The sequence below is a fragment of the Brassica oleracea genome, chromosome C3 (assembly GCF_000695525.1).
Source record: "Brassica oleracea var. oleracea cultivar TO1000 chromosome C3, BOL, whole genome shotgun sequence".
In the NCBI taxonomy this organism is placed as follows: domain Eukaryota; kingdom Viridiplantae; phylum Streptophyta; class Magnoliopsida; order Brassicales; family Brassicaceae; genus Brassica; species Brassica oleracea.
In genome coordinates this window covers 1,674,868-1,690,840 of record NC_027750.1, presented here as the reverse complement: position 1 = coordinate 1,690,840, position 15,973 = coordinate 1,674,868, and the positions used below count along the sequence as shown (strand labels likewise).

General features: G+C 39.8%; 3 protein-coding genes across 3 annotated transcripts; 2 read left to right on the top strand and 1 right to left on the bottom strand.

The window, feature by feature from the left end:
* Positions 1-2,160: 2,160 nt before the first annotated feature.
* On the top strand, positions 2,161-9,572 carry LOC106335426 (formin-like protein 20). The gene is made up of 17 exons (XM_013773947.1): positions 2,161-2,785; positions 3,108-3,811; positions 4,170-4,391; positions 4,478-6,705; positions 6,796-6,910; positions 7,002-7,073; positions 7,157-7,255; positions 7,389-7,430; positions 7,520-7,600; positions 7,680-7,730; positions 7,825-7,906; positions 8,049-8,143; positions 8,223-8,294; positions 8,371-8,487; positions 8,590-8,658; positions 8,745-8,811; positions 8,927-9,572. Exons 1-17 carry the CDS (start codon positions 2,713-2,715, stop codon positions 9,091-9,093), a joined length of 4,356 nt encoding a protein of 1,451 aa, XP_013629401.1. The 5' UTR covers positions 2,161-2,712; the 3' UTR covers positions 9,094-9,572.
* Positions 9,573-9,714: 142 nt separating this feature from the next.
* LOC106329414 lies at positions 9,715-10,827 on the top strand. Its single transcript, XM_013768062.1, has 2 exons — positions 9,715-10,506; positions 10,608-10,827. Exons 1-2 carry the CDS (start codon positions 9,850-9,852, stop codon positions 10,689-10,691), a joined length of 741 nt encoding a protein of 246 aa, XP_013623516.1. The 5' UTR covers positions 9,715-9,849; the 3' UTR covers positions 10,692-10,827.
* Positions 10,828-10,970: 143 nt separating this feature from the next.
* LOC106329416 (nucleolin 2-like) lies at positions 10,971-12,892 on the bottom strand. The gene is made up of 7 exons (XM_013768063.1): positions 12,481-12,892; positions 12,348-12,401; positions 12,112-12,252; positions 11,728-11,901; positions 11,534-11,653; positions 11,291-11,455; positions 10,971-11,210 (listed from the first exon to the last, which is right to left on the bottom strand). The coding sequence occupies exons 2-7, from the start codon at positions 12,368-12,370 to the stop codon at positions 11,207-11,209; spliced, it is 627 nt and encodes a 208-aa protein (XP_013623517.1). The 5' UTR covers positions 12,371-12,401; positions 12,481-12,892; the 3' UTR covers positions 10,971-11,206.
* Positions 12,893-15,973: the final 3,081 nt, after the last annotated feature.

Genomic DNA, 15,973 nt, shown 5'->3' with positions numbered 1-15,973 from the left:
TGTTTGAGAAAAAAAACATTATAGCTCAAAACATTAAGAATATATAACTTAGGCAGACTTGTTTGAAAAAGTAATCTTCCAAACATTTTCATGAATACATCTGATAATTGATTTCATGAATACATCTGATAATTGATCCGCTGTGAATACATAACTCATGCGTTGTATTTCTGTTTGTATATCATCGATGATGAAATGACAATATGACTTCAGGAAGAGAGATGCTTCCTAGGAGTTAAAGGACAATTATTGACTTTGGAGAACGACCGTTCAGAGTTCCAAGTTCCAACCCACGGGGAAACCGTTTTTTTTTTCCTTTGATAAACAAATGAAGATTGTGATTGTGATTACGTGATCTTGAAGTAGGTTCTTTAAATATTATTGTCAAAAGAATTAATTCATTCATTAGAAGAAAGAGTCGAGAGACAATTAGGGCTTTCTCTCTCCTCTATGTTCTCTCCTTCATACTTTTCACAGAGATGGATGATTGAGAAAGTGAAGGTGAATGGTCTCTCTCTTTTCTTTCCTCTATCCTTCAGAAAGAGAGAGGTTCCGTCAAGCTGGTCGGATCTGTTACCGGCGCTTGATTCCCGATGGTCGGGCTATGACTCTGGCAAGTGGTGGCTCCTAAAGCACTGTCTTGGCCGGCTTCCGTCTCCGGCAAGCGGTGGTTTCCATTAACACCGTATTTTCCGGCTTTTATTTTGAGATTCATCTCCCATCTCCGATGGATTTCAAATTTGTTTTATACAGTTTTCCTCTTATGTTTTTAATCTTTCTTTGTTTCTGTTCATCGTTTCTTAGTTTTCTTTCGATTCGATTTTGCTAAGGGTCGTTTTTGATTACTGTGATCTTTTCTCGTTCATTTGGGTGGCCCTATCTTCAAGCTAAACTTTATCTTTAAAGATGATTTTTAAAAATTGTTAGATCTTCAGTTTTCTTCGTTCTAAATGGACCTTAGGTAGATCGATTCGATTTCTTTGAAACGGTGTAGTGGTTTATGGCTACTGATTTCGAGCTTCTCAGATGCTTAGCTGTTCTAATCCTGAGCTTCTTGTTCCGGTATGTTCCGGTGGATCTCCGGTTAGATATTTCGACTGCGACTTGGAAATCGGTGAAGAAAGGGTTGTCTCTGCTCTTCCGCCACGCGTCCATCTACCGCACGCGTCTGATGCGTTGGCTGTGAGCTGTCTCGTTGACTACTAAGCCTCTTTCTTTCGATGGGCTTTTATGTTAGTTGGGCTTGCGGTTTGCCCTAGTTGTTAGTTTGTTCGGCCTCTCTGTTTAGGCTTTTATCTTTTATCTTCTTGTTCTTTGTTGGTCTTTTGGCTTTTAATAAAACAAGATGACAAAAAAAAGAAAGAGTCGAGAGACTCGAGAGGAGAGGGACGAAGGGTCACGTGGTTTTAAGTGAATAAAGTCACGTGACTCTGTGTAGTAACAAAGTCGTGAAGGTCGTAGGCCCATTAAGTAAAGTAAGCCCAAACTCATATCCATGGGTCTCGGTTGATAAACAAATAGATTCCTATGAAAAGACATCCTCAGGATCTCTCGCTTCCATTCCCAACATCATCTACTTTCAACTAACGATCTTTTGATAAAACCTTCACATGTTTCGGGCCTTTTAGCTGAGTAAACATCCTTTTAGCAGCTTTTAAAGTTCTTTTCTCACCCACCAGTCACCACCATCTTGGTTATCATTATGTTTGTATCATTATTCAATAAAAGCATTATTTTGGACAAAATTCAGATTTTTTTTCTTCATTTTAGAATAAGATAGTAACTTGTAATGTTATGCAACAATGCGTGTGGATGCCTCTTATTTGCAAGAAGACAAGTTTTAATGTATTATCCCTACCTTTTGTCGTGTTTGATAAAGAAAGATGTTCCCTTTTAAATTGGATAAGAAAAGACAATTCCCTTTATTAAAGTATTTTTACATCATCAAGAAATTAAATCTTATTTTTACGAATGATCAGTATAGAAAATGTGAATTAAATTAAACAATGATGTTAGAATATTTTTTAAAAAAAATTACAACGTGGTTGACCGGTTGTAATAATGAATATTCTGTTTTTACATTTCCACGTTGGATCAGACAAACACCTAGAGAATGGTCGTGTGTCGGGAAATATTCATATGAAAAAATCAAAAAAACTTGTTGCTATAATTAATAAAAAAAAAAAAAGGATATTTTATCGAGAAAAAATGCTGGAAGATTTTGTCGAAATCTCTTCATTGATTCATTCTCTTTCTTTCTGCTTCATCTTCTTCTCCTTCCTTTCACCTGAAAATTCTTCATCTCACTCTCACTTCCTTCTCTAACTAATTTGATCACCTTCCAACACGTTTCACAGGAGTTTCAGCATTGTACATTGATCGATTCAATTTTGCAAAACACAACTATCCTAAAAATTTCACAACTTCGCGTCGTTAGCCTTCGAATTACGACTTGGGCTGTTCCAAAATCGGATTATTGGTGTAGTGAGGGGCAGAGATTTCTCCAATTCGGGTCTCTAATTTTGTGAATTTCGTTCAACATTTGGTGTTGCTGGGGTGAAATTAGGGTTTGCGACAACCAGAATTGGGGGGAAGAAGGAGATCTCGGGTTTAGGTCAACGGAATTTGAGCTTCCAACGATGATCGGGTTATTAGTTTACTAAAATAAAATCGACGGTTTGGATCTGATCGGAGGAGAGACAGCGCCACGGGATGGCGCTGTTCCGTCGCTTCTTCTACAAGAAGCCTCCCGATCACCTTCTCGAGATCTCCGAGCGTCTCTATGGTATTCATTCCCCTTTTTTGCTCTCCTTTCTCTCTGTTAAGATAAAAAAAAAGATGAGATTTTTTTGGCAATTAATTGTATCTCTTAGGCTTTGTTAAAGCTTTCAACTTTATAGAGGTTTTAGGAATCAGAATCTCTCTCTTTTCTAACGAACGACAACTTTTAAGCTTTGTCGTATATGTTCGGCCACCATGATTCTTTGAAAATGTTTCTTTTTTGTTTTGTTTTGTTTGAGCAGCTACATTACACTTCGGTATAGTGATAACAATTCCATAGATTTGACGTTTTTTTTTTTCTCTCTTGTTCACGTCTTCTTTTGCAGTTTTTGACTGCTGTTTCTCCAGCGATGTTATGGGAGAGGATGAGTACAAACTCTACTTGGGCGGCATCGTCGCTCAGCTACAGGATCATTTCCCTGACGCCTCTTTCATGGTGTTCAACTTCAGAGAAGGAGACCAGCGGAGCCAAATATCAGACGTGCTGTCTCAGTACGACATGACGGTTATGGACTATCCCCGGCACTACGAGAGCTGTCCGCTTCTACCTCTCGAGATGATCCATCACTTTTTAAAATCCAGCGAGAGCTGGTTATCGCTGGAAGGTCAACAGAACGTTCTGTTGATGCATTGCGAAAGAGGCGGCTGGCCTGTTCTCGCCTTCATGTTATCAGGGCTGTTGCTGTACAGAAAGCAGTATCAGGGCGAGGTGAAGACTCTTGAGATGGTGCACAAACAAGCTCCCAAGGAGCTTCTCCATCTGCTGTCTCCTCTAAACCCGCAGCCTTCTCAGCTCAGATATCTTCAGTACATCTCTAGAAGAGATCTAGGATCTGATTGGCCTCCTTCGGAGACGCCTCTTCTTCTGGATTGTTTGATTCTCAGAGATCTACCACGTTTTGAAGGGAGGGAAGGCTGCAGACCGATTGTGAGGGTTTATGGTCAGGACCCTAAAGCCAAAGCCAACAGGAGTTCTGTAGTTCTGTTTTCCACACCGAAGACAAAGAAACACACTCGCCTTTACCAGCAGGTGCTTTTCAAAACATCTAATAAAAATATATTATGATAATTAAATTTGTACAAGTTAGTTAATTTTGGTCTAAGAATAAGTCCAAAAATCTAAAAATCAATGCTATAAATAACATTATATTTATAAAATTATACTAAATTTAAAAATATCAAAATAAGCCAAAACTAGTTTCCAATTAATCCCCGTTTAGGTGCTAGGCCCAGCCTCACCAGCGCCTAACGAGTTCTTGAACCTTGATTATATGCTAGTTAGAAACATTATTACAGGAAGGATTAAAGTTTAAGAGTTCGTTTGGTGATCTATTAAATGATTCTCTACTTTAAAAAATAGTGTTCATTTTTGTGATCTTATCATGCAGGAAGAGTGTATCCTGGTGAAGTTAGATATCCAGTGTCGTGTTCAAGGGGATGTTGTTCTGGAATGTATACACTTGCACGATGATTTGGTTCATGAGGAGATGGTCTTTAGAATCATGTTCCACACGGCGTTTGTGCGTGCTAATATTTTTATTGTGCAACGCGAAGAGATGGATATACTTTGGGACGCCAAGAACCAGTTCCCAAAGGAATTTAAGGCAGAGGTAAGGTCCATTGTGTGGTTTTTCTCTGCTCATCCGTTTAAATGAGGCTGTTAAGTTTGAATGCATATACTCATATTATGTATCAGGTACTTTTTTCTGGTGCTGACTCTGTGGTGCCTGCTATCGCAACATCTCCAGTGTCAGATGATGATGAGAACGATTTTGATATGGCTTCACCTGAAGAGTTTTATGAGGTGGAGGAGATTTTTAGCGATGCGGTTGATGGGCATGAGTTGAAGAGAGGAGACTCAGATGGTTTTGTGGTTGTTGATAGTGCTTCAGATGATTCTGAGGGTAAAGAGGTGTGGAAGGGGGATGTAGAACCCAATGCGTTTCTAGATTGTGCATCTGATGATTCAAATCATAAACATGAGGCTAGCGCAGATCCGGTTAAAGATATCACTGTTGATGATGTACAGTATAGGTCAGATGGGACTAGTATTGACTCAGTGAAGGATATAGGAATAGACGATGGTGATGACCAGCGAAAGAGAAGGACCATGGAAGCAAAGGAAAATGATTCTAGAACAGCAGAGAAAGCACAAGCTAAACCAAGGAAACAGGTGGGAGCAAATGCAAAACTGGCTGGAGATGCATTGAAACCAAAGTCTAATGTAAGAATGGCTAAGCCTAATGCAGTTTCTCGATGGATTCCTTCAAACAAGGGATCGTATAAAGACTCTATGCATGTGGCGTACCCACATACGAGGATTAACAGTGCTCCAGCTTCGATTACTACTTCTCTCAAGGATGGTAAAAGAGCTACATCACCTGATGGGGTGGTTACAAAGGATGCTAAGAGTAAAAATCTGAGAGCGTCTGTTTCTTCACCAGATGTCAGGAGTCGAGCTCCAAGTTGCTTATCACCAGAGTTTAGCCCAAAGGAAAAGCCACCTTCTCTGCCTGCCTCTCCACATTATGCGCCTCCACCACCTCAGCATTCACCTTCACCGCCAGAGCTACCTTCTCTAACCAGTGAGGCTGCATCACTTCCTCCGCCTCCACCTCCACCGCCTACTTACTCTTCACGGAGCCAAAATGACAGCTACTCTCAAAAATCTCAGATCCCACCACCACCGCCACCTCCTCCATTTGCATCTAAGAGACCAAACAGTGGAACCATGTTGCCTCCACCACCACCTCCTCCTCCTTTGGCATCTGAGAAACCAAAAACTGGAACCGTGTTGCCTCCACTGCCACTGTCTCCACCTTGGAAGTCTGTGTATGCCTCAGCTTTGGCAACTCCTACGACACGTTCTACTTCGGGCCAAACTAGTAGCCAATCTCAAACATCTCAGCTCCCATTGCCACCACCTCCTCCACCACCACCTCCTTTTGCGTCTGTTAGGCGAAACAGTGAAACCATGTTGCCCCCTCCACCACCTCCTCCACCGTGGAAGTCTGTGTATACTTCAACTCTTGAAACTCATGAGGCATGCTCTACATCTTACAATTTTCCACCCCCACCACCACCTCCTCCTCCTTTTGGCTCATCAAATGCACCAAAAGAAAACGGAGATCACGTTACTCCTTCCCCGCTGCCTTATTTGAGTATTGCACCTTCGCCATCACCGAAGTCCTCTCCTATCAACGGCTTTTCTGCTCCTCCACCTCCTTTTAGTAAAGCACATTCAGTGCCTGTCCCTCCACCTCCGCCACCGAGTTATGGATCTTCAACCCCACCTCCTCCTCAACCACCGAGTTATGGAACTCCTCCTCCACCACCCCCTCCTTTTGGTAAAACTTCACCTCTGCCACCACCACCACCACCTCCTCCATCTGGATCTAGTGGTCCTCCGCCACCACCTCCTCCTCCATTTGGATCTAGTTGTCCTCCGCCACCACCTCCTCCTCCATTTAGATCTCGGGGACCACCGCCTCCACCAATGGGTGCTCCACCTCCACCACCTCCTCCGATGCATGGCAGAGCCCCACCGCCACCACCTCCTCCAGGAGCCCCACCGCCACCACCTCCTCCAATGCGTGGAGGAGCCCCACCGCCACCACCACCTCCTGGTGGTAGAGTTCCTGGGGGACCGCCGCCTCCACCACCTCCAGGCGGCCGTGCTCCTGGTCCACCTCCCCCTCCTGGACCAAGACCTCCAGGTGGTGGACCTCCTCCGCCTCCTGGACCAAGACCTCCTGGTGGTGGACCTCCAGATCTTAAGGGTGCAGGAAGAGGGCGTGGTCTTTCACGTCCAGGTTTGGGGTCTTCAGCTCAAAAAAAGTCTTCCCTGAAGCCACTACACTGGGTTAAAGTAACAAGGGCCTTGCAGGGAAGCTTATGGGACGAGTTACAGAGACAAGGACAAACGTAATTGGACTTAACTTATCTTTGCATTGCTCTGAGTTGTTGAGATCGGTTTGCAATTAATCAATCTTTTTTTTTCTTCTTTTCTGTCAGTGCACCAGAGTTTGATGTATCAGAAATAGAGACCCTTTTCTCTGCTATAGTGCCAAAACCGGTTGATAAATCTCGAAAAAAATCAGTTGGAGCAAAGCCTGAAAAAGTTCAACTGGTAATGTTGAATCTAAGTACTACCTGCATTTCTTTATAAGATATAAATATTTCACTCTGTTTGATTTAAGTTTTTTTCTTATGGTTTCTAGATTGACCTTAGGAGAGCCAATAACACGGAGATTATGCTTACGAAAGTAAAGATGCCACTGCCTGATATGATGGTAAGCTCCATTACCTACTTAGTTGAGTACAAGTCATTACTCTTATAGTATGATAAAAACAATTTTATATTGCTTCTATCCAGGCTGCAGTTCTGGCAATGGATGATACTGTACTAGATAGTGATCAAATAGAGAATCTTATAAAGTTTTGTCCAACCAAGGAAGAGATGGAACTTCTAAAGGTTACCTGACTTGTCTTTATTTTGGATGTCTTTTGTGAAATTATGTCATTCTTCTTGTTTATCACTTATTCACTTGATAATCATTATTGACACGAGTCCTGAATCTTGGTTGTAATTGACTCTGTTGCTGTAGAACTACACTGGTGACAAGGCAGTCTTGGGAAAGTGTGAGCAGGTCTGTTTAAATCTTGAGATTACCAATATTTCTTACTATAAAATAGTTAGCTAATGCGTTATGGTCTCTCATCCATTTTGCTACCACAGTACTTCCTAGAGCTGATGAAGGTGCCACGAGTAGAATCGAAGATGAGGGTGTTTTCCTTCAAGATTCAGTTTGGCACTCAGGTCCAGCGTTATTACTGTTAACTTTTGTCTATGTAGATGTAAATTATTGGTCTTATTGTTAATGATGATTTCTGTGCAGATAACAGAGTTCAAAAAAAGTTTAACTGCGGTAAACTCTGCGTGTGAGGAGGTTAGATGCTTGCAAGAAATTACTTATTTTTTGTGTTACTTCACATGTATGTCTCTTTCTTAGACTTTTCTCTTCGCTGCTTGTTGTTCATCAGGTTCGTACTTCACCAAAGCTGAAAGAAATTATGAAAAAGATTCTTTACCTTGGGAACACATTGAACCAAGGAACTGCGAGAGGTAAATATTATTTTATTCCTAACGCAACACAGTAAAAATTTATCTGTTAAATGTGAGATTGGTCCAAGAATGGTTCATGTACCTGTTTTGTCTGAATACGTATCCTTTGTGGTGGATAAAACCCTTGTTCTGCTCTCCGCAGGCGCTGCAGTGGGATTCAAATTGGACAGTTTATTAAAATTAAGCGACACACGTGCTGCTAACAGCAAGATGACTCTCATGCACTATCTTTGCAAGGTGAAGTACAATCTCAAAACGCAGCCTCTAGATTCTGTTGAGGGTTGTTAGTTTTGAATCTCCTCTTTCTTTTGTCTAGGTCCTTGCTTCCCAGGGATCAGATCTACTGGACTTCCCTAAGGATCTTGAGAGTCTTGAATCAGCTTCAAAGGTTTGCGTTTGTGCTTTTATCTGTCCTCACTCCATAGTTGTAATCGGCTCATAATTTGATTGTCCTGTTGGTTCAGATACAATTGAAATCGCTGGCTGAGGAAATGCAAGCTATAATCAAAGGGTTGGAGAAACTCAACCAGGAGCTCAATGCATCCGAAAGTGATGGTCCAGTTTCAGAAGTTTTCCGCAAAGTATGTTGTTGTTTTCTTCTTCTTTTGCATACTTTTACTAATCATGAATTTGAGATTAGTTTCCATGATCCTATAACCTAGTTTTGTGTGTGTTTATGACAGACATTGAAGGACTTTATCTCTGTTGCAACGACTGAGACAGCAGCTGTAACGAGTCTTTACTCGGTCGTGGTAATATTTAAACCTCTACTAACATCCCCGAGATCTTACATTTGACATGATGTTTGATCCTGAATTGGTGTTTATGTAATGGACAGGGAAACAATGCTGATGCACTTGCGCACTATTTTGGCGAGGATCCTAAGCGTTGTCCATTTGAACAAGGTTTGGCGCTGAATATATAAACTTCATCCTCTCTTTTTGTGCAACACATTAGAGAGTGGTTCGTTGTTATTATCATAGCTAATAACATCTCTTGGTGATTGATCGATTGGTGCAGTTACCGCGACCTTATTAAATTTCATAAGGCTGTTTAAGAAGGCACACGAAGAGAACATCAAGCAAGAGGAATTGGAGAGGAAGAAAGCCGCAAAGGAAGCGGAGATGGAGAAGGAGAAGGCGAAAGGAGTCAATCTGACAAAAACAGCAGATGATGATGATAGCTGACACCAAAAACTCAAATCCTAGTTTTGCAAAATCCGACTTAGTTTCTCAAGTGAACCGAAGAAAGGTGGCTATCGATGCCAGATGAGGTTACGGTGCTGTTCATGTAACCTTACCACAGAATGGTACAGGGCGGTTTGTTGGGTTAAAAAACACGATGGAGTCATATAATGGGCGCCAGGGCGGGGCTATCGAGGGAACTATTAGAAGATTAGAAGCAGGTCTTTGCTCCACTCTCGCGTTAACACGACTGACACCACAATGGTTATTTCTAACTTGTAAATTAGAATTATTTGCTATTTGAGAGGAAGTTTTGATAGATTGAAATGTTGTATAGGTTTCAGGTAGAGAGAGAGAGATAGAGAGAGTGAGGTGTATTAGTGTGTAACTTTGTACCACGATATCAATGTTCTGTAACTACCTTTGAAAGCACATGAGACCAAGCTCAAGACATCTGATAAATAACAAGGACCTACTAGCTTCTTCTTCTTCTTTCGTTTATTCTGATTGATATTAAGCTAAACGCAAACGCACACAAGAAGAAGAGCGTTATACGCGGCACGTGCGAATGTGATGATGACATTTAAAAAAAAAAAAAAAAAGACAAAGTAAACCAACGAATAAGCAAACAGAAGACAAATCTCGTGTTCTTGGGATCCCAAAGGTTTGAAACTTTCATGGATTGGCTTCTTCTTCGTCTTCTTCCCCCACGCTTCCTCTCTCTCCCTCGTAATCTGTAACCCTACCAGCTCAAATCAAATGGCCGAAGACGACGATTTATACTATCAGCAACACCTGATTGAGCCTATGGATCCCGTTTCGTCAATGGTTGTCATCAGAGAATCGCCAATTTTCGCCAAGGACGACCGTCTCGTCTTCCCGCCGGTCAACCACGAGAATCTCCAGCTCGCTTCTTCCGCCTCCGAATTCGATAATCCATACCTCGAATCTCCATCGTCGGAATCCGAATCCCCGTCATCTTCCTCGAGAGGCTCTGCTTCGTCTTCTTCTTTCTCCTTGTCTCCTTCCGATTCAGACGGACAACCGCCGCTCTCTCCGTGTGAGTTTTATCAGAAGCTTCCGTCGGAAACAACCGAAGAAAAATGCAGCGAATCTCCGCCGTCCGATACGGATGGACAATCGCCGCCGTTGACAGGTTTGAAACGAGGCGGAGAGTCTCCGCCTCCGAGGAAAGTCTTGTACCGTGAAGCTGATGATGTGCTCCGACATTGGTGGGAGCTTCTTCTCGTACGAGCATACTCCAAGATTAAAAATTTGATGACATGGTTCTCAACGACTCTCCGACCGTTTTATCCTGTCCTTGCCATCGCGATTTGGTGGTGGATGCTTCGTCGGCGACGTGTTAGTGGAGAAAGCAGAGATCTTCTTCGAGGTGCAATCAAAGAGAGAGACGAGGTATGTATCTTGTTTTACAATTTGTTTCTGCATACAAAGTGTTCGATGAAATGTCTAAGAGACAATGCGTGACTTACATTACGTTTCTTGTTATTGCACAGAGGATAGTTCAGCTTTTGCATCAGATTGCTCAAATGAATGAGTTACTGATAAAACACCACAAGGAGATCGTATCGAGAAGATGATGATTCTAAACTCTTTTAGCTTTGCTTAATTCTTTTGTTTCTTGTTTATATTCTTTCACAACTCACTCTGTTTCTGTCAATTTCTTTACATTTCAATCTCTCTAAATAAAGACAAATGGAGATGTTTTATGGTTCCTTCTGGTCCTGATTAGTTTCGAATTTGAATGCACACTTGTAGATTCTCGCAATCTTTGATGTCATATATAAGCCGATGATATTATAGGCAAAATTGCAAATGTAGATCTGATATAAGATGTACACTATTGTGTCACTTGCTCTTTTCTAACTTAATTAATCCAAATTAATCCAACTTAGTCAAACACTAACATTGAAACAAACATAACAAAGACCATCTAATAAAAAGAGGTTGCATTGTATCACACGATTAATAAGAGAGACCGAGTGGTAAAAAAAAGGGGGTAACATTAGGTTCTGTCTAGCTTCTTCTGATATTTCTCATCTACTCTGCCGTCATCTTCTGAGACATATGTATCTGATGAGCAGCCTCAACACATTCAGCTAAAAATAAACCACCAACTCATGAGAAGTAGTTTTACTTGGGACAGTAATAGTCAAAAACAAAATTTTATGTAATGTACCTGGGATAGTATATAGCCAAAAGGAAGACTAGGTGGAGGAGGCCGAGGTTTCTTTTAGGTACTGGCAAAGCCTTAACAACTAGTTCACATCCTCCCACGTTACTTCCACTGAGTTCAACCGCCTTACTTATTGCATGCCATCCGAAAAAGTAAATAATAGCCCGTCTGTATAATTAGAAGCACCAACGATGATTTTCAGTTGGGGGGAAAATTAATTAAGCACATTTGAGGAAGAATACAAACCTTTTGAGAACAAAAACATCAGTTATCTCTCCACATGAAGCGAAATGCTTAGTCAAAGCGCTCTTGATATCATTCGAAGGAAGGGAATTGTCATATCCTCTAACGGAAACGCCTTCGCTCCTGCAAGAAGATATATACTCAATTGATGAGTGGTGTTGAAAGAACTCTCAATGTCTAAAAGGCATGCAACTTACCTGGTTTTCTTAAAGTGTGAAATGCTCATAGCAGCCAATTGATCGGTGGTAAACTCAAGATCATCGTGAGGTAACACCTTAACCGTTACATTCCACCCTCCCATGTCAGTTCCATCAAGTGCCAAGGCCTTCTCTTCTGCGCCTTTTCCGCAGAGTTGGAAAAAAGAACATTTGCTGGAGGAGAAAAAAAAAAGATTTAGCTAGAGAATGGGAATAAATCACAATGCAAAGAGCCATTCAACGATTAGGTGGGCGAAGCTAGGCTTAGTAATATTTTGATTTCGATATTGTGTTTAAAACAAGTTTGTAAGCGTATCTGATTCCAGATGAAGCAGACTTTATTTATAATATTTCAATTAAAAAAAAAAGAGCCATTCAGCAAACCCGTTGACAACATTTGTTATAGGGTCTCTGGGAATGTCAAGATAACAGATTCGTCCACATGAACTGAAACGACTCGTCAAAGCATTCCCGATATCAACTGCAGGAATCGAAGTATCGTATCCCTCGACGGAAATCTTCACCCTAATCAAAATAAAAGTATATATAATAATAATCAAGAAGAACACATGGAAATATACAAATATACAAAATCTAGAAAAAGAGCATCATCAACTGACATGCGTCTTTGCTCCTCAAACATCCATAAGATCCGAACGGGCCAATTTCTTCCCCTACAGTAATCAGATATTCGAAAAATCAGAGGTAAAGAGAGTGAGAAGAAAGCGATAAGGAGGATAAGATTATTATTACTTCGGCCGCAGCTTTCATGCTAGAGTACTCGTCCATGGAGAAGATGCGATAACGAAGATGATCCCTATTTTTTTTTTTCCCCGATTAAAGAGGGAGCAGCAAATTTATAAGGGATCCCCTTTTATTTAATTAATTACTCTCTGTGAATAAATAATACATCCTGATCTTCATGTTCATGTACATAATATCTTGGTTAGTTGTTGAAAACAAACGTTCATTTTGACTAGGTTCACTTTTTGGTTTCTTTTCTGTAGATGGAGAGAATACACACGCAGCTCTTGAATCTGAGGAGCAAAGATAATCTCTGGAGTTGCTCTTCACTGTCTATAGTATGGAGTCTCTGTTTTTTTTTTTTTTTGACATTTTCATATATTCTTTTAGGACGATATTGTTTTCCAGACAATGAATAGTCTGCAGAGATTTGCCTTCTTTCTTTAGTCCATTGTCTTCTTCATGATTAGGTGGAATTAGGGATGTTATAATGGGTTTTGTTACCGGTTTTTAATGGGTTTAAAAAAAAAAAAAATCCATTTACACCCATTTAGTTAAATGGCTTTTAAATGAGTAGTTTTGTTAAGATCCATTTATTAAATGAGTTCTATTTAAAATTAGTAGGGATCATGTTAACAAATTTAACTTAATATAATTAATTATTTTTTGTAAGAGAATGTGATTGTATAGTTTTGGCGAAAAAATTGATTTTACGATTTATGCGGAAAAATTCCGATTTTGCAGTTTTGGCAAAAAAAATTGGATTTTATAGTTTTGACGGAAAACACTTTTTCTGGTTTTGGCGGAAAAATCGAATTATGCGGTTTTGGCGAGAAAACTCGATTTTACGGTTTTTGCGGGAAAACTCGGTTTTGGCGGAAAACCCCGGTTTTGGCGGAAAAACTCAAATTTTACAGTTTTGGTGGAAAAACTAGGTTTTTCGGTTTTGGTGGGAAAACTCGATTTTTCGGTTTTGGCGGGAAACCTCGGTTTTACGGTTTTAGCGGGAAAACTCGATTTTATTTTTGGCGGGAAAAATCGATTTTACGATTTTGGCGGGAAAAATCGATTTAACGGTTTTGGCGGAAAAACTCGATTTTTACGGTTTTGGCGGAAAAAAACTGTTTTACGGTTTTTACGGAAAAACCTGATTTTGCGGTTTTACCAGAACAATTTGATTTGCGTTTATATAATAAAAATCAGTTAAATTTTTTTATTTGTTTCATTTAATATTTGTTAAAAACCATAAAGTTAAAACAATTAAAAATTAAATCAACAATAATTTAAATGAGTTTAAATGGATTAATACAAAAAATTTAGATCTAAATGGTACTCCTAATAGATTTATTTTTTAATGGATCTAAACGGGTATGAATTTTAAATGGAGTGGGTCTTAAACGGGGAGGGTTTTACCATTTTAACATCCCCTGGTGGAATGCTGGATTTTGATCGACATGAATTGCTTCAGTCTATTTGGTATTTTCTTGCAGCTGTTCATGTCGAGTTTTCTAATAAAAGAGATGATGCTTTTGTGCCTAATACATAATCTATTTTTTTTTTTGTAAATTCAGTGTAGTTGTAATGGGTTTGGTCTGCCATCCGCTTCTTGTTTTGATTTTAGAACATCACTGTATTAATGGATGTTTAACTCTCTTTTTCATCCTTGTAACATGCTTTCGTCGAGTATGGAATGTAGGGACTTGGTTTATATATTCATCAATGTATATACAAATATTTTTGTCTTACATCCTTAATTTAACTTCTCGTGAATTAATTTTTCAGTTACTCACTGAGATTGAATCATTCTTAGGCCCAGGAATTATATGGGCCACTTTGATGTGCTGATTACTGGGTCAAGCTATTTTTGTGACGTAGTAAACTGCTACTTATCAAACTGTGTTATGTTGAGCCCGAGTACAGTCCCTGTTTCTGACGAATGTCAACAGCCAACCCAAATAATAAATAAATAAAAAGAGACAAAGGGTCCACGACAGGGTAATCACATCGTCAATACTATTTTACTAAATATTTTCTGTCGTAGTTGCGAATATTTTCGAGGAAAGAAACTAATCAAATAGTAGTACGATGTAATTATTGGAACGCTATGTAATGAAGAGAGGAATATATAGGGCAAAAGTTGGTTTTTTTTCTCTTGACAACGAAACATTCACAGGCAAAAGTTAATGTCTCAGGCAAAAGTTGGTTAATTGATATAGTATCAAATAAATATTACTACATTAAGGTTAACAACAACGGCTGCAGTGATACATTGGCAGATAGGATGGATGGAGAAAAAATGATATAGCTTTTGGAGAACTTATCAACCCTAGCTGAGGCCTTGACAACACCATGAGGTTTCCTTCTATCAAAGTTCACATAATAAACATCTCTTATACATGTTGGTTCAAGCATTTCAACACACGCTTAAGAAACACTAACATACTCACATACTCTATGAGAAACTACACTGCTGATAACATCACTCAGTATAAACGGGACAACTCTCACTCTCTCTAAATCTCGAACAACCCTTCAAGAACATGTTACAATGTTACCTAGAGGAAGAAAACGAAGTGGGGCTGGTAAAGAACCAAAGAAGCGACCTTTCTGGTCTCAGACCAACTAAGCTCGACATGTCCAATCGAATAGCTAATCTCTCACTATAGATCTGGTGGGTTGTGAGGGAAAGCCAAATCTCAGATCTTCTTCTTCCTTATTGGTCTCTGTTGAGTGTTGACTCTCAGCCAAGAGACAAAAACCAATAAAAATCTCTTTTTTTTTGAAACAGAGGAGCTCCGAAGATCCAAGGAGACGCCACGTGTGACGTAGGGCTCGTGGGACATGTAAGAAGAGCTAACAGAGATCGACCCAGTGACTTCCGTTTGATTAGTTTTAGGGTTATTTTCGTAATTAAACTGATCCGCGGTTCTTCTCGGTACGATGTTTTCCGCTACCAATTTCCAATCATGGTATCATCGAACCAAGTTTGGTTTGGTTTGGTCTGGTGTAGGGTAGCAAATTTTTTAGATATTGCAAAGTTCTGTTTTATACCAAAGCAACTAGGATTTGGCTCTGAGTTGACTGATATAGTTAAATATTTTTTTTAAGTTTTTGAAGTATTGTTGAATGTATTTTCAGGAAACCAAAATTTACATTTCTTTCTGTCTATTACATCATGGTCAAGAGTATTTAATCTAATACTATTATAATTGTTGATTAATTAATTCACTACAAGAAAACACATACTTAGCGAGGAAAATTAACGAGGAAAAACAATCCTCGTAAATTTACGTCAATTTAACGAGGAACTTACGTGGAAAACTAAAGTCATCGTTATTTCCTCGTAACGTAACGACAAAAGTGTTTCGTCGTAAAGTGGATGTAATTTAACGAGTATTTAACGAGGAAAAACAATTTCCTCGTAAATACGATGTAAACTTTGCGTGTTATTTACGAGGAAATAGTTTACGTGTATTTAGCGAGGAAATTTTGAATCCACCAA